The 18687-nt window shown below is 41.2% G+C and overlaps 1 protein-coding gene across 2 annotated transcripts; it reads left to right on the top strand.

Annotated features, from left to right (window-relative positions):
- The first annotated feature begins 250 nt into the window (after positions 1–250).
- Positions 251–18265, top strand: RP2 (RP2 activator of ARL3 GTPase). Of its 2 annotated transcripts, none has more exons than XM_084844307.1 (5): positions 251–478; positions 9727–10392; positions 11972–12086; positions 14395–14480; positions 15151–18265. In XM_084844307.1, exons 1-5 carry the CDS (start codon positions 461–463, stop codon positions 15232–15234), a joined length of 969 nt encoding a protein of 322 aa, XP_084700433.1. In that variant the 5' UTR covers positions 251–460; the 3' UTR covers positions 15235–18265. The 2 variants fall into 2 exon arrangements, with proteins under 2 accessions (XP_084700433.1, XP_084700432.1); XM_084844306.1 differs by lacking the exon at positions 251–478 and adding an exon at positions 3880–4193.
- The last annotated feature ends 422 nt before the right edge of the window (positions 18266–18687 follow it).

The raw sequence follows: 18687 nt of genomic DNA, 5'->3' as shown, positions 1-18687 counted from the left end.
GGGGGGAGAGATACCGTTTTGGAATGTTCCTCCTTCCCCATGTTAAAAACAAAACTCTCTACAAAGCTAGCATAACTGGGAGAAAGGGTCTAGTTCGGTCCTTTGTTTGTTGTGCTGTTTGCCTGTTGTTGTTGTTTTAAATGCAAAGAGTTATTAAAATGCAGGAGCATTCCAAAATGTAATCCCCCCATGCTCTCATGTGGTGCGGTTCATGCTGCCACCTCATTCCGCAGCCTGCGTAGGCCAGACCTGAGGGGGGAACGCAACTCAGCAAAGTTCGGTAACCTGTTAGCTTAGTAGGCATCCAATCCTTGCAGCAGAAGTTGTCCTCCCTCCCCGGTCGCAAACCGAGGAGTGAAAGAAGGATGTAGCAGGCCAACCTGGCGAGCTGGGGTCGCCGACAACCGCTCTGCAGCGAAACTAGTGGCTGTCCAGGGTTGTGCACCGAGATTGAAATCCTATGCATACTTATCTGGAGGTAAAACCCCATTGAAAAGTTCCAAATAAACATGATAGGATTGTGCTGCACACGCTGGTGTAGTGTGTGAAAACTGGGAACCAGTGAGTCTCCAGTTCAAATTTCACTTCAGCTGTTAATTGACTAGAGTTCCTTTAAACAAGCCACCCTATTATTTATTTATTAAATGAATGTCTAAGCTGGTTTTCAGGGTACAATGATTAGGTTAAAAAACCTAAAAGCATGACATAAAGCAACATTAACACCAACCAATAAATACAGCAAATGGCAACCGCAAAACCACTGGTTAAAACCAGAAGAAGCTAAACAATTTTCAAACACAGCACATCATTAACCAAACATGGACTGTTTCCATTTTGAAATGAAAATGTCTTCAGATTTCTCTTAAAAAACAGATGTGATGAGGTCTTAAGTACTTCCCTGGGGAAGATGTTCCAAAGTTATAGAGCTGCCACTGAAAAGGCCCTGTCCCTCCTACCCACCAGAGTCCCTGGTAGTACTGTACCTCACCTTCAACTTTCCATCTGCAACATGGAGATAATGATACTGACCTACTTAGAGCATTGTTATAAACATTACTGAGTTAATATATGCATACACTTTAAAATTACTATATAAATATTAAATATTTAGAGTACAATATTTTAAATATATATCTACATATAAATAAATCCCATGAGTTCAATTAAGTTTACTCCCAGGTAAGTTTGTATAGAATTGCACCCTAATTCAGATGCACATACTTCCGATTATTAATTGCTTAAATATTTGTTTTCTTATGTTTTCTCCTTTGAGTCCCCTGATATTTTGTACTATCAACAACTGGAGTAATTAGTTCCTTGGAGTCCTCTAGCAGTAGCTCCCAAAGAGAGCTGGAGAGCTGTAATGTTTACTGTATATTCTGTTGAGTAAAGTCATATTCAGCTCGGCTGGTAAGGTTTTCTTCTAAAGTGATATTTAAGATTATTTAAATAGCTAAAAACTCCACTAAGTGCAGAGTTAAGATATATTGATAAAACAGTGTGCAGCCTGACCCAGTGCAAAGTTAAACATGTCAATCGTATGTATCTTTATTTGACACGCACTACTGAACACAGTAAGACTGATTTCTCACTGCATATGCACAAAATGGGGTTGCATGTCCAGAGTAATCGATTGGCTTAGGGCAGCCATCCCCAATGTTGTGCCCTCCAGATGTTTTGGACTACAACTACCATCAACTCCAGCCAGCATGATAATTGAGCAGTGACAGAAACTGTAGTCCAAAACATCTGGAAGGCACGACCTTGGAGAAGGCTGGCATAGGGTTTCCCAAAGCTGCATAGAATCAGGGTGTTATGTGCCCAAAAGGCAAGAAATACATAAGGTAGGAATTCCTGTTATCAAGAAATACATAAGGTAGGAATTCCTGTTATCAAGAAATACATAAGGTAGGAATTCCTGTTATCACTAGACTACATTCTGCATTGCAACATGATATACTAAAGGGAACTCAGGTCTCTACAGCCAGTCCACATTTACAACCTGACCCTATTGTTACACTAATTGAGACCTAATGGATGACAAGTTCCAGGGAAAGTCCTACAGGATCTATTTGTTTTGGATGAGAGAGCACTGGAGACCTAGGGTGCTTCTGTAATATTTGGTTTATAGGATTGCTGAATCATAGGGTTGGAAGATCGCCTAATCCAAGAGGAATTGTACATTACAAATATTCAAGCAACCCTAGTGAGTGCAAATACACTCCTAAAAGTAGATAGCACAGATTCCTAGAAAACAATTATACAGCTCCCTACCCCAAGGCTGCAACCGGTTTCCAGCTCTCAGTCTTTCTGTTTCTCTCCATTCATACTGCCAAGTGCTTTTCACTGTCTCCCTGTTCCCTAAGCTCAGTTGAAGGAGTGTCACTTTCCCCAAACTCTGATGGGTATCTCATTTCAAAAACTCCCCAGCTATTAGGAGGCCATATTCTGACAATAGTTGAAATGTCAATCAATCATTCTGGACTATGAGCCAGCAATCAGCCCAACAAAAGGAAGGTCAGCCAGCAGATATAATACCATTTCCCTTGAGCATGCTGCCTAGAGTCCAGAATTAGGCTCTGGTCCCCTGCAATTCCTACAAAAGGGGAAGACTGTCTCCTCCTTCTGGCTCTGCGAGTTGACCCAATCTTCTGTACCCAAATAGCACCACCTATTGGAGTTGCTGCTTTAGCACAGAGGAAAGGCTTGTATATGATGCTGGACTAAGGGCTTTTCAGACACAAATCTTTAAAGTCTCTTAGGGCGTGATCCTATGCATGTTTAGACAGAAATGGATGGATGGGGTATCCTGGGAGTTGTAGGATCTTTTTCCTGTCTAAACATGTATATGATTGGACCCTTAAGAGTCTAACACTGCATTAGGAGCTGTAGCAATATGACTTCCCCTTGCTTTAAATGGGGCTAAGCTGTCCAGCTCATGGGACTTGATGGTCTTATAGGCCCCTTCCAACCCTAGTATTCTATGATTCTAGTTGTTCCCTGTGTGCTTCACACAAGATGCTGTGGTAGCTCACTCTGCAACAGTCAGATGAGGTGTAGAACCAGACTGCTAATATTGGTTTAACCCAATATTAAACCCTTCATCTGCTCTCTCCTGCTCATCCCCAGTGGCTATGCAAACCAGGCCATTGAAGGAGGTGGGCTATTGAAAGTGTCCTGCCCAAGGGGCCTCAAAAACCTGGAGCAAGGGCTGCTGACAGCTAAACATTTGCTGGAGCATTACATATGGAGAAATTAAATCAAATCTATACATTAATATAACATAAAAAAATGATAGACAATTGGCATTTATAGTATCATCCATGATCCTTTACTGGACCTTGAGAAATAAGAGATGTTCCGAAAGGCTCAGAAATCACTCCTATCATATATTAATTGTTGGGCAAGTCCTAACTTTTTTTAAAGGTTTCACAGGAGCTTGGCTCTGGCATCTATTATGAATATGAGAACTTATTTATGGTGTGTGCGGATACAATACTTCTTAGCGTACGAAGAGCGTCTGCCCACCCCACTGGGTAGCTGTTATGAGTACCCCCCCCCTTCCGCCCGGACTCAGGGACAAGGGCGTCCAGGGCTAAATGCTTGAGCCTTAGCCCTCCTTTTCGTAGAAGTATACTTCTACATCCTAGTTGCTGAAACGGAAAGCAGCAAACTGCGAGAAACAGAACGGCAAGGAACAGCAGCGGCTCTGTCGGTGGGAAATCGACACTCGTCTCTGCGGCCAGGATAGAGAAGGAGGGGCGGGGTGAAGGCGTGGCTTAACCTTCGCCAGCGAGGCGGATTGACGGAAATGATTCGAGAGGCAGCGCGCTGCTGATTGGTTGCAGGCTCCCATGTGGGGGAGGAGCCGCCGTCGCCCTGGGAGACGGGCGAGGGAGAAGCCGGAAGCGGGCGCTTAAAGCAGAGGGCGGGGCGCGGCCAGGCTTGTTGGGTTAGCGGGAGCGGCGGCTGGCGGGCTTGTGCGGGGTTGCAGGGAGGCGCCTTTGGGGCGAGCTTGAGCGGCGGCGGCGTTGTGCTGCGCGTGGACGAGTCGGACCATGGGCTGCTTCTTCTCCAAGCGGAGGAAGCAGGCCAAGGAGCCAAAGCCCAGCGCGGGGAACGGGGACCGAGACGGCGCTGTGCCCCCCGAGGCCGAGACGCAGCCTCAGTACAGCTGGGACCAGCGACCCAAGGTGAGCCGCGGCGAGCCCCTTCAGGCAGCCTCAGAGAGCGTGCAGCCCGCGCGTTTTTTCTGGAGCAGGGCCCCCGGCCTCCTCAACTTCTCTAACCTGTTGGTTCATGCGCTGCTGCTTTCTTGAGGCTGCGGTGCCACTTGCCTGGGAGTGAGCCCCGTCGGACAAAACGGGACTTGATCCTGGGCGAACGGGCTGTGTGGGGTTTCATCGACCGCCATGGAACTAGAACGGGCTCTGAGAACTGTTTGCTTTTAATTGTGCGTGTAAGCGTTTTTAAACGGTGTGTGGCAAGCCGCTTTGTAAAGGCTTTTTGCCTTGAAAAGCGGGGTATAAATAACTAAATACCTGCTATTCACCCACTCCTCTCACATAGCCGCCTATCGGGGGAGAGACGGGAGGCCCCGAATAAATATACGTTCTTTCACTTTCCAAGTTGCCTCGTACCTCTTTCTATGGAGCCCTTCTTTAATACACCCCATCTTCCATTTGCAAGGATCCCCGCAGTACTCTTTCTCTTCTTCTATGAACGGGAGGCAGTACAGGATAGATGCTGCTGCTAGTTCCTTGGCATGGGGAGACTCAAATACTTGGGGATCCCTCCCTGCATTCTCAAATATGCGACTGTGGACACAGTGTTACTTATTTGTAAAAAGGTGAAGGTGTCCCCAACCAGTCGTGTCCGACTCTAGGGTGTGGTGCTCATCCCCGTTTCTAAGCCGAAGAGCCAGCGCTGTCCGAAGATGCTTCCGTGGTCATTAGGCCGGCATGACTGAACACCGAGGTGCACGGAACGCTGTTACCTTTCCCGCCGAGGCGGTACCTATTTATCTACTTGCAATTTCTTGCTTTTGAACTGCTAGGTTGGCAGAAGCTGGGTTGCTTTTGAACTGCTAGGTTGGCAGAAGCTGGGACCGAAGATGGGAGCTCACTCCGTCACGCAGCACTCGGGTCTCAAACTGCTGACCTGCCGACCTTCCAGTCTGCAGTTCAGCGTCTTAACCACTAAGCCACTGTGGCCCCTTTTTGTAAATCCCCTTATTTGTAGTTACCCTTAAACACCCTTGAATCCTCCTATGCTTACAGAACTGGGTGGTCAATGAGTGTATTCCCTTCACCTGGACGGCATGTGTTTTTTCTAGGCCAGTGTTTCAGCAAAATGTGGTATTTAAACCGTCAATACATGAGAGGGATGGTTGTAGTAGACTAATATATTACTGGTCTTTAATGTGTTGTGTAAGTAGTGTTCGAATGTGTGGGGTTGTGTTTGAACGTATCATGTTGCTCATGGAAATGTTCTTTTCTGCTTCTCTAATGACATTGTGAGCTTTTCTTTGCACAAATCTGATTCCTTTCATCTTGCTTCCTCTTACTTTGTGTGCCTTCTTCTGTTCCAGTCCTTTCCTCTTCTTAGCTTCCTGGGGAAGCATGCTCCACATGGCTTACCATTTGTCTTTCTTACTCCTAAATTAAAGGTGGATCTTCCCCTTTCCTCAATTCTTTCAGTTTGTCCTTACAATATCAAACAGTGTTGTGACTAACAGACTGACTCTAGCATAAGCTCTTGTGGACTAAATCTGACACCATCAGATGCATGAAGTGTATTCCAGTTCATGGAAGCTTGTGCCACAAATCTGATAATTGTTAAAGTGCCCCAAGACTCTTTATTGATTTTTCCTGTGACAGAGTAATATGGCCATCATTTTGGGATTGAATCTGGGTAAGAGATGGTAGATATTGAACCTAGTGGTGGCTCTGGATTAAGAGTGCACCAGTATAACTTTGTATGGTTGATGTAAGATGTAATGATTACCTCTTGTTTCATTAGTTTCCCCCAGCCATCCCTTGTGTATGGGAATAAGGAAGCACATAGTGGCAAAGAATGCTGTTATTCCCAGAGGATTCAGTGTGTGTGTTGATAATTAACTGCATTATTTTCACAGCCCTACGTAAGCCATTCTTTCAGGCTGTAGAAATCTTATTTTTAGGGGGCCTTCAATATTTTTGTTTAGTTGTCTTGTGCATTAGATGCTTGAAAAGATGTAAACATGGAACATTTTAATATTATGGTGTGCTTTTTTGTGTGACTTCAGCTGAGTTAACTTCAATATAGTCTTTGACTCACTTCCTCTTGTGGTAATGAAAGGAACTTCCCTTCAACTCGTTAGGGGTACTGTATAGTTTGCAGCTGACTGCACACTCAGGACTCTAATGTGTTTGTCGCAGACCCTAGACCATGTGAATCTTAAGGATCTTGTTGTATATGAATTGTTATCAATCTGAATAAATTTAAATGAGTGCACCAAAACCTTTCTCTACATCACATAAAGTGATGGAATGCTAGTATGCTCCCAGTGTGCTAGGAACAGATGTAGTATATTTGGAGTAACTAAGAACAAACATACAGTATGCTGTTAAAGTGTTCAGGATGGATATTGCATCTGGCTTGTCACAACACAATTGTTTAACTAGATTGCCCAAATCCAGTTTCCATTCTCTGCCATCCCTTATTCATAGTTGTTGAAAGTCTTGGAGTCTTCTTGTGTCTGTCTTGGGATGGGTTTAGATATTTCATAGTGTGTATTATTACTGCAGTTGCCCATGTGTTCCAGGAAGTGCCCCCTTGCTCTTGAAGAGACTATCTAGGGCTAAAACAGTCATACTTACTTATTATGTCTATCAGGATTTTAAATTATTGCTGTTCACCTGCAGCAGCCTCACATAAATTTAATGGTAGAAGAAGTAAAACATACTATTGGATATATTGCCTACTTTCACTAACCACACTGCATATTAGTTAATTTGACACTTACCTCATTAATAAGTAGTATGTCAAACAGCAGTATTATCTACTGTTGCTTCATTTAATTCACAAGTCCTCTAAAGGAGTACACATTAAGGGATATGAATGTCTCCTTAATTAGAGTAACTTGATTTGTAAGAGTGGCTCTGATGGTTTTGTTTAAGTTATTTATGTCAGAGTATTCTTGAGTTGTAGGAAGAATACCATTTTTAGAAATGTGAACTACATTTTTTTTAGATCTTCATCTTTTCCCCCAAGGACTATGATAATATGGTCAGTATACTTTATCTGGACAACAGCCCTGGTGGGCAAGTTGGGCTATGAGAAGTAAGCTGCCCAAGACGTGAGTAGAGAACAGAGTCCAGGCCCCTCTCGTTGGAGACTCAGTCTGCTATATGGCATAGACGCTCAGATTAAGTTTTAATGACTGAGACTGTCTTTGTTTGATTTAGGTAGTAGAGTCACTAACTGACTGTTTTAGACTGAATTCTTCTCAAAAGCCTATAGGTTGAATTTGTAAATAACAAGCATGAAGTCCTTTGCTAGTCATTGTTAAAGGCCAGATGCCATTCTTTTTTCCTCCTTCAATGGGGAACAGCATTCCATGATTTAAGGCCTGAAACCTTCAGTTTTTTGAGACAAAATGTAAAGGATTTGAATTTGGCATATAACTTTAGCTACCTTTGTGTTTTCCCAATCACCACAGTTGCTTGTTCTGAATGCTTGAGCCTAGATGTGGATGCTGTATGACTATTTGGATTAATTTTTTGAATTAAAGCAAGGAAAAATATGAAAAAGAGGCTAATTATATACTATAACTTGTTAAAGTAGTTGTACAGCCATATGCTTCCAATTTCTATATTTAACCATGACCAAATGTCCCTTATCACCTAAAGCTTTCAAGTGGATTACATCAGGCTATGGGTTTAATATGTTCTAATACTGTGGGGAAGGGTTGGAATTAAAGTAAAAGAGGCTTCTTGATAAGAGACCTAGCACTGTTTTTCAAGTGGGATTTGCAACAAAATGTTGGCGCGTGGAGTGCTCCTGTTCGGGTTTTCAGCCAATCATTCCATTCCTCCTCCCCAGAATATTTTTTTTGCTGTTCTAGAGCAAGTTCGTCAAGTTAAAAAAAAACTGGATTCAGCAAGTTGTACATCTGTTTTCTGTATGCAGAGGTGGTATTTAGCATGAACCTTAGATTTGGTTTTTGAGTCTGTTTTAAGGTGGATTTTGCACTTTATTCCTTGAAGTTTGATATTTGAGCAAACTAAATTGAAACAATGTTTCTACTGTATTCTTGAAATTGACAAGTCTTAGGGAGGAAGAAAGCAGAAAAGAAACAAAAGCTGATAATACTTGGCATGATACTGTTCAGCCTTAACAGGCTGCTGTTTTGTCACTGGCACCGTTCTGGCAACTGTAACAGAACAATTGCACTCATGTTTTGGGACTAGGCTGACTAGTTGTGATACAGCTTATATTTCACTTTGCTATTTTATTTTGTGAATAACATCTTAACTGTATTACTTTTTGTAGACAACACATAGAAGACCAAGCAAATTTAAAATCCTCATTTTGTCATTGTAGCCTTTCTCTGGTTATAATAGGATTTGCTGGCTATAACCATATTATAGTTTCATTACTGTTTTCATTTTTACATCATCTCCATTCTTTCTTGACATAGTGTATGTTTGTCATGCCTATGGATAAAGCATAAACTGACTTGCTAACTGTACCCTAACACTTCCTAAAAACAATTTTACCCCTTAAGAAAAATAATCCCCTTTTTAACATGAATCTAGTTTGTATGCTTAGTTGTAGACCTTGAGTTGTATCCTGTTTTAGTCCTACTTGGAGTAGATCCATTGAAATGAATGGGACAAGTTGGACTAACACTGGATGCATGCCCTTATCATAAAGTGCAGAAGTATAGTTCCATAACTTGTTTGCCAAAAGTTCTTCATCAATATAGGTATCACTGAAGATCTCCTTGTATTTCATGGTACCATTTAATATTTGGCAAGAAAAATATTATCAGTCAAAAGCTTACATGCTCCTTGCAGAATTTGTCCAGTTAGAACAACTTTTCTTTCTTTCATCTCTTATCCTTGGCTAACAAGGTAATTGCCCATACTTACATAAATATTACTATAAACCACTTGCTCACTAAAGCCTACTCTAAAAGGCATACAAACGCAAACATGATGCCAGATATCCTACCAGATGTAACACAATGGGCAGTATCCAATGGGGTACTGTGCTGCTGCTGATTTCGTTGCACCCCTGCCAGTTCTGTTCCACAAGTGAGATCCACTGCTTGTGCAATGGAGATTCAGCACTTCCAAGAACTAGAAAGGAGTGAAAACACTAATTTCTGTAATGGGGCAAGTCAGTGGAGCTCACATAAGGGAGCTCTCCCAACCTGTCCTGATCCAGAAACTAGAATTTCTACTCGTTTCAGGACTTCCTATACAAACTGTTAAATCTCAATTGTGCAAGCAGTGGGCTCTGCTTGCAGAATGGAATTCATGGGAGAAGCTATTGATGCAATGGCCCTATTGGATAATGCCCATAGATTCTGAGCTCTTGCTGGTTCAATTAAAAATGTTCCCTGCATTTTCAGAAGAGAACTAAATTATGATTATTCTACATGACTGGCCTATCTTTCTGTTAACAGCTCTTATCTATCAAGTGTACTGCCTTACTGCACTGTGGTTTTTCTTCCAGATTGATCCTAAAGATTACATGTTTTCTGGACTCAAGGATGAAACAGTAGGGCGTTTGCCTGGGAAAGTTGCAGGACAACAGTTTGTTATTCAGGACTGTGAGAACTGCAATATCTACATCTTTGACCACTCTGCTACAATCACGATTGATGACTGTACAAACTGCCAAATCTTTTTAGGACCTGTAAAAGGCAGTGTGTTTTTCCGTGACTGCAAAGATTGTAAATGTGTAGTGGCTTGCCAACAGTTTCGTACCCGGGACTGCAGAAAGATGGAAGTGTTTCTGTGCTGTGCTACCCAACCTAGTATCGAATCTTCTACAGGTATGAAGTTTGGGTGTTTCCAGTACTACTACCCAGAGCTGGCTTTGCAGCTGAAGGATGCTGGGCTGAGCATCTTTAACAACATATGGAGCAATATCCATGATTTCACACCAGTGTCAGGAGAGAACAACTGGAGCCTTTTACCTGAGGATGCTTTAGTTCAGGATTATGTACCACTGCCAACTGCTGAAGAACTGAAAGCTGTCAGGATTTCAACTGATTCTAACAGAAGCATAATTCCAATAACGCAGGGAAGACGTCAAAAGCACAGTGAGGAGTCTTGCCTGGCAGTATTCTTTGCAGGGGATTATACAACAGCCAATGCTAGAAAGTTAATCGATGAGGTAAGGAGCACTTTGCTGTTTCTCATATTTTGACTTGTATTTCTTCTGAAAACTGTTTAATGGGGAGAACAATCCTATGGCCTCTAGACAGTCTGGGGGGCCATAAGATATTCCATATTCCTGGATCCCAGGTTGGAGACACTGCTCTCACCTCGGACTCGGGCGTCTGAGCTCCCCCCTCACAGCCAGCACAGAGAACCTCACCAGCTGCCTCTCTGGGGTTGCAAAGGCAACCTTGGAGGTAAGGGAAAGGGGGCATGCTGGGGGGAGGGGACAGCTTATGCCATATTCTCAGGCTTGCAGAGGCAAGGATTGACTCTGCCACACCTCGTGCTATGCTTTGGATGACCATAAGCCTCTGAGTTAGGAGGCTTAGGTCCATCTCCAAAGGATTGAGCCCTAAACTGCTAAACTTCTGTATAGCTTCTAAGTGGCTGCTCTGTAATTGAACGAAACTCTGCATTAACACACTGCTTTTCTGGTCCTGTAGCATGTGTTCGTTCATATGCTTCACAGACTGGAAATATATAGTGCTGGGAGGGGAATTGTAGGAGGCGTCTGAGAATCTTGATGTCATAAAATTATCCTATAACCCACTTATTTCTATTCTCCTCGCCATTGGAAAAGGATGAGCAACTGCAAGGACAGTTGGATAAGGCTATGTGATCTGTGAATGGGGTGGCACCTTATTTGTTCTATTACACATGTAGTTCCGAAGCTTATTGTAAGGAGATGAGGAAAGGGGACAAAGGGAGACTCCCGGGACTCAGTAGACGCCTTTTGGCTTTTGAGATTGTTAATGTCTGACAATCAGTTTTTATGGAAAAAGCTGGCACTTTGTATCTGATATGTACTAAGGTTCTGAAGAGTTCAGATTCTGTGACATGGCACATGTAAACTTGGATAATGCAGTAAAATAGAATTTCATATTTAAGAACTTATTCTTGGTTAATTCTATTTGCTGAAGAAATAATTCATCAAATTGCCGCTGCTTGTAATTTTCAAAGTTAGGGTACATTGTTGTGCAAAGTAGACTGGCATTATAGGAAGATATCCATAATTGGCATAGACTTGATTCTTGGAGCAGTTCTTTGACAACTAACTGATTAGTAAAAGTGAATGGCTGACTGAAAGTACTTTGAGCAAACCTAATTGGGCATTTACATAGGAAAACAGTTTGAACTGATTTGCATTGCTCTAAGTGATGATAGACTACCTCCCACTAATGCCCACCTGTCCCATTGACTAATAGCCTGTTCTCTAGCTTCCCTTTCTTGCATCCAAACTGTCTCTGAATTGCATAAAAGAACAGTTCTTGTTCTTGCTTCGCACTTGCCCCTTTTGCAACTGTGGCCTTACATCCTTGGAGCATGTTACATTTAGCTGTGGATAACCCGAGGTGCAGAGGAATGGGGTGACTATAGTGGGAAGAAGCAATAGTGTAAAAAACCCAAATAGCAAGTGACTTAATATTATAGCAGGATAACTTGCGCATCAGTCTTTATACATTGCAAAGTTTTATATGCAATAATACCTTGCAACTTAATATGCAATTCTAATGCTTGTTGAAATTCAACAGATGACTGGCAAGGGCTTTTGGCTGGTACAGACTAAAGAAGTTCCAATGAAACATGATGATGCTCGGCGAGTGTTCCAGGAAAGAGCATCTGAATTTCTCCCTTTACTTGAAAAAGGTATGACTACCTCTCTCTTTGCCTCCTATCTACTTAGAATTGCTAAGGCAAGGGATAATGAGAATTGAGAAGGTACTGCACATAAGTTTCTGTAAATCTCAGTTTAGGCCCACTGAACTAAGGTAGCAAAATAACATCAAGTTGGGTTAAATTTGAATCAGACACTGAACAGCCTATTCTCAATTAGTGTAAAATGTTCCACAACCCAATGTTCCATCTTGGTGATAACACAAGATGACATCTAGTAAAATTAAAATGTACTTAAGGGCTATTACTAGGTAACACTTTAAGAATAGGGGGTTGAGGAATTGTCCTACATAACTAAAATATTTATTTCACATCAATTTGATTTATTTTAGCTCAGGAACCTCTCAAGCTAAACAAAATAGCATTTAAAATCAGTGAGACTTAAGTACTTATACCTAGCTACCTCCAGATAATCTTTTTGCTTTTAAAGTTAGTAGTAACTACCCAGCAATAACACAAAAAAGACCATACTGCATATTTTGATGTCTCAAAAATTAAACTGTGGTGCAAAACATCTACAACTCTGAGGGCTGCATCTAATGTCTGCTGGGAGGCAGGGGTGGAATATGTGTGTGAGTGCACAGTGCCAACGCACACATGCCACCAGTAGTGGGGCATGTAGTTTATCCACCACCACCAGTGACTACTCAGAAGTATGCGGGCTTCTTCCCCAGCCCAGTAGATTGATTTAAATAGGTTCCCATTGATACTTTTTCATATAATTCTTGAACAGTGGTGCATATCCAGCCTGCCTGGAGAGGGAGAAGAGTCTGGGGAAGACATTGGCAGGGGATCAGCTGGATTGTGGGGGGAACAGTGGATGGGATGTTGCTGGTTTCGCTGGGAGCTGCCAAGGGCTGCTTTTGCTGGTCTTACCACTCTTAAAAATGCTGTATTTATTTAATACGTTTCTATACTGCTCAATAGTTGAAACTTTGGGCTGTTCACAACAATTTTGCAGGTACTGCTGGGATAGAAAAGAATAAATCATACATACAAAGAATGTGAATCCTGATAGTAAATGTGCAGTAAAACACACTGCACAAGAACATGAGCTTAGTTAACTGCGAGCCTAGCACACAGGGAAATGAAATGTAAAATAGATTTAGTAGACGCCAAGGAGGAGGATTGGGTTTTTAAATATATTTCTAGATTTTAACCCTGTTGAGGAGATGGCCTGTCCTCTTAGTCTTAAGTGCCACATAAAATGGATGGTACTATATAAAAAAATCCATGTTTCTACACTCATGTAACCTGCTTGCGCGTATTATCTAATTTCTCTCCAACTCTCATCTCGCCTTAAAGCTCCTCAGCATGCTACACTTCCCTATGTCATGCAATGCAGTGCTTTAAATGGCTTATCTTCTGCTGCTCACACAACAAAAAGTGGTACTTCACACCCTTTGTGTATAGTATGACCTGGAATACAGAAAAGATGGTCTTTGTGAAACATCCTCCCCCCTCCCCCGGCAATCAGGAATGCTGTCTTGGATTAGTGCAATCGTGTCTTCAGATTATTGACTGAGCATGGAGCTATATTTTTCTTGAAAGCTGAAAATCTCATTTTGATACTTTATTAACCTTGCTCAATTAATGAGCTTACTCAGTTTTTCTATGGATTCACTAAAACTGTGTTCTGAGTGGTCAGGGTAGTTGTGATGCTAGAGAATATTTGGGTGAGCAGTGTTGGGTTCTGAGGAGAATCACTCTTGGATGTGGTTGAGAGAGATGCAGAGTTTGTTAAGCTGGTTATGCTAGCCAGTGTCATGTGTGTTGTGTGGATGGGTAATTTATAAGGAAAGCTGATTACCCTGACATAATAGGGCTGTACTTCTTGCAGGCAACTCCCTTGTATCAAACTTAATTTCATGACCTATGTCTATGGTCTGATATTGGGCTATTGTTAAGAGGGTGGTGTTAGAACAGACCCTGTTACCAAATGACATTGATCTCAGAGTTTTATCATTGATGATAACTTGGTATAGCTTATGGTATGTGGGTTTTTTTCCTGTTTAGAAGTCTTCTCAAAAAGCCTGTATTATGAAAAGAAATATATTTGCTTCCTATATATTACAGTAACAGTAATTGGCACCTGCAAGCTATTGTCAGTTGTACTGCTGCCTTTTTGCTGGAGTAAGAGCAATGCTGCAGCAAAAGTAATTGTGAAATACTTTTCTGCTTCACAATTGGAAGCAGACTTTGCATCCCAATAAAATATGTTCTACTCGAACACATTTGATACGATCCCTAGTGTTAAAAATACAAACATTTCTTTTTCTAGGTCCTGTTGTTGCTCTAGAGTTCAGTGGAGATGGTTCTGTAGCAGCCTGCCAAGATATTGTTGCTAATGTCTTCAGTGGAGCTAAGGTGAGTGGTGGCAGACTTGTCTTAAAAAGTGTTCTCTGGCATGTTGCTTTCTCCACTCAGGTAGACTTGTTCACAATAATTGTTCACTATAAAGCCACTTTTGTGTGGAATTGCTTAAATTCAATACCTTTTTTTCCTATATCCTGCCCGTCCTCCAAGGATCTCAGGGCAGCATGCAAAACACATTCCTCAACCCTGTGAGGGAAGTTAAGTTGAGGTATGATGATGGACCCAACATCACCCATTCAGTATCACAGAGTGGAGAGTTGAACTTTGGTCTCCCTGGTCCTAGTCCAACTTTCTAACCACTACACCACACTGTTCATGCAGTGAATAATCTGTATATAAATCTTATTTACCATCCTCTTCATATGCTAGAGGTTCTCAATTTTGAAACTTAAGAGGGTTAAGATCAAGAGTAATCTCCAGTGGGGGAAATGAAATCCTGATATGTGCCTACTGAGCTAAAATCATTTGATTAAAAACATTCATAGTGGCTTCAGTGTTACTGTGATCTTGGCTTCCAGCCAGGATTTAGGTAGGTTTTTAAATGTAATTGATTTGTTAATAGTATGAGTGGTTTAACAATATCATCCATCTTTTAACAAACCCAGACTAAAACTGTTCAGTTGTTCTTACATTTTTAATGTTTTTTTATTCTAAAATACAGGTCTTTGTATCAGTGGACAAGTCATCTGCTTCCAAAGAAGTAGACAGCTTCTATAACTTTGCTGATATGCAGATGAATATGTGAAATAAATACAGGCATCTTATTGAGAACTGGTCACCTTGATGGTTGAGATGTACATTAGGTTTGTATAGCACTCTGAATTAATAGTCATATATTTGAAGAAAAGTAAGATGTTTATCTTGCCTTTTAAAAAAATACTGAAGTGGGATGCATCCCACAAGTAATAATGATTCAGATATCTTTGCAAATTCCTTTTAACCTTCAACCTGAATGTTTCTCAGTTTGAAAGTTGTTGCACATGACATTTAAATGTTATAAGCAAAATATTTCCAATAATAGCTCCATATAAGTTAGAAAGCTGGTACACGTGCCCGTTGGTTCTGGTTAAGATTAAAGTGATTTCCAACTAAAACCTTTACTTCTGAATGAACATAAATTCACTTTTTGTTCTCTTTTGTGCTCTTTTGAATTATGAGCACCACCTTGCCAAAGTTACACTTGTCCTGATGTTCAGTGGGAAAGATCAAAGCACTTTCGCATTGAAATCAATATGACTGAGGTGTTTTTAACTTTGGCTGGATTGTTTCACATGTTTTTAAGTAGGAGAGATGATAAAATCCAGTTTAATCGTTTGCTCTCAAGTTGCGGTTCTACATCGACTTTCAATATCTAGCAACTTTGTTTGTTCAGTTACACTTGGACTGCTCAGCAGCTCAAGAAGTAGGGGTTTGTAGAAGCATGCAGGGCTAGTGCTTCTGTTTCTGATGCAAGCATCCAACATGGGGACTTCTAGCTCTTGCTGCCGCTACCATTTGTGAGTCTTGCAGGAGGTGCCTGTCAATCTTTTGAATTCATAAGCAAGGTTTGTAGAAATGGGAGAGACCTTTACTTAAGATTCCCTCCTTATATAAAATCCAGAGTATAAGCTTACAGCTCCTGCTTCTGAGTGTCAAAATCTGCCCTGAGAATTTGGCAAGCGTCAAGTGACTTGAGTGTTTCTTTGGCCATCTGTGAACTTTAATTGTGCAGATGACTGTATATCACATATGGAAGAATTAAATATCTGCAGGACTTTGAGATGGTTTAGGATGTAAAAATAAAGATGACTAAATTTGAAGATCAAGCTGATAATGCAGTCAGTCTATTACTCTGAGTGCTAGAGTAAAATCCATGTTTCTTAGCCATGTTGAATGTGGATGGCAGCTTGCTTTAAGTAAATTGAGTAAATATAGTACTCAACAGGGATCGTAACTATACTTAAATTTGTAGAAACTGTGATGTGTTACACAAACCATACAATTTTCATTTTATTTCCCTTTCTACAATCACTGTTTAAATATGTGCTATATGTAAATAAGGGTTTCTTTCATGTATTAGCACTTTATGCTGGGTAAAGACTACAGAATTTTTACCTGAGACTTTAGCAGGAAACAACTTTTAGAAAATCAGAGGAAATCCCTGCAATGTGTGGGGAGAGCCAATTTGTCTAATCAGTGAAGGTTTTTTTAATGACACTTGCTTCATTTTATACTGTCAAAACTGGAGGAATCTATACAGTTTCTAAATATTTGTGAATTAAATATCTAAGAATATTGCTTATTCTTAATGTAAAACTGGTCAGTTAATTCTTTGCTATCATATTGCAGTAAGTGCTTTATCAGGATTTTGTATGTTATGGCTTTTATATGCAGTTTGTCTAGCACTTGTGAAATGTGGTTTATAATAAATATTTAAATAAAATTCCCCTTATTTTTATTTATATAGAATGATTAATTATCATCCAAACAAACCTGTTCAATATTATGTATAACCAATTTCCAAATCTGGATAAGAATGTCTAATGTCCTGATCATGCATATTTAACAATTTTGTATAGAAATTGCTGGATCTAGGGTTGCTATATTAAATAACAATGTAGGGAGGTAAGCCTGATAAGAAGGTGTAGGTTGGCACAGAAGCATGCATGGCAGTTGGAAGAAGAAATGCTGCTACTACTATGTCAGATATATCCCTGCTGAGAAACTCTTCTCATTTTGGGAACTTGCAAGCAAGGTTGGAATTGGGTACCCCAAATATATTAAATCAGTTTGAAACTTCATGTGTATTTTACACACCATGTGTAAAAAAAATGATTGACCTTCCTTCAGACCAAGACTGTGACCTCTGCTACTGTTCAAATAGTTCTATATAACCTGTTCTGAAAAATGACAACAGTAACCAAAAGTAATGAAATGAACAATCCCTTCTGGAGCAAGAACCTAGACATATCAGTCAGGGGGCTGAAACTCCTAAGAATAACTATCATTTGACTAATGGGTTGGGGAGTAGAATGCATCTGCTAAATAGTATATGCATCCCTGCAGAGGATAATGTACATGCATTGTAATTGGGCTTGCCTTCTTCCCCAACAGAGATAAGCAAATGGCTGTGTACTATGCGAGATTGAGGTGGGTAGGATAAGTAGATCATGGTATTATGGCATGATCTGTTATTATTGACATGGAAAGGGAAACTTGAGTGGGGTCAGTAAGTTAGGTAAAATCAAGTTGATGACTCTGCAGTAGTTCTAGTGGGCAGAGTATCATCTTGGATATAAGTTTCTATCTTTAGTCATCTGACCAAAGAAGTATTTTTTTGGGTCCCAGCACTTTTGAGAATCTAGTGAATTAAGTTTTATGCTCAAGTCTACCAGTGTAAATTTGAATGGAGGCAATTAAGACAGTGGAGATGGTGAATTGCCATCAAAGCCCATTCTCTTTCCCTTCCTCAGAAGAGCAAAGCACTTGTTCAGTGCTGGTCCATACTGTTCTCCCCACCTCCATTAGTACTGGGCAGGACTTGGCTGGTTGGTGCTTGTGGGTATGCTTGTCAGCATTGGGCAAGTTTGCTGTGGCTTGTTTCTCCTTCAGCCCCTCCCAGCCCTCCTGCCTGCTGTCAGCACATATCCCAAGGACCTTTGCAGCAGAAATCCATGTTTCCTATGTTAGCACCCTTTCTGCAAATGGTCTGCTGGGGTTGCTGGCTCACAAGGGAAACACCCCCTCCCACATCAGATGGGCAAAGGGATTTAAGTTTCTCAGCCTTTATGGATGTGGGAATATGTTGACAATTGGGGTGGGGTGCACATTTATGCAAGGGCACAAGACCGCCTATCCACAATTGAGTCCATATTCCCCACTTGTCAGTGTCATTTTCAGCTTCATCCTTGACTTCACTGCTTCCTGAGTGAAACTCCCCCATCCTGCATCAGATCACAAAAAGGAAAGTTTCTTGCCCCTGAGGAACATGGGAATGTGTTCACATTTGAGGGGGGGGGGTCTTGTGCAAGACTGCCTGTCTGCTATTTAGCCAAGCATACCCTCTTGTCTATGTTCTTCTCAATTTCATCCTCCACTTCAGCGCTTCCCTTGCTAGCAGACCCCTTTTGTTTTAAAGGCTGCTTCATGTTCTGCTGAAGTCATAACACCCGCCCCTAAAGCTTGTTTTGTCTTGCAACTGCCAGCCACTTTTGGCTCC

This window comes from Heloderma suspectum, chromosome 3 (genome assembly GCF_057233095.1).
Source record: "Heloderma suspectum isolate Gila_16-S chromosome 3, 16-S_ref, whole genome shotgun sequence".
Lineage (NCBI taxonomy): Eukaryota > Metazoa > Chordata > Lepidosauria > Squamata > Helodermatidae > Heloderma > Heloderma suspectum.
This window is presented reverse-complemented; position numbering and strand designations above follow the sequence as displayed.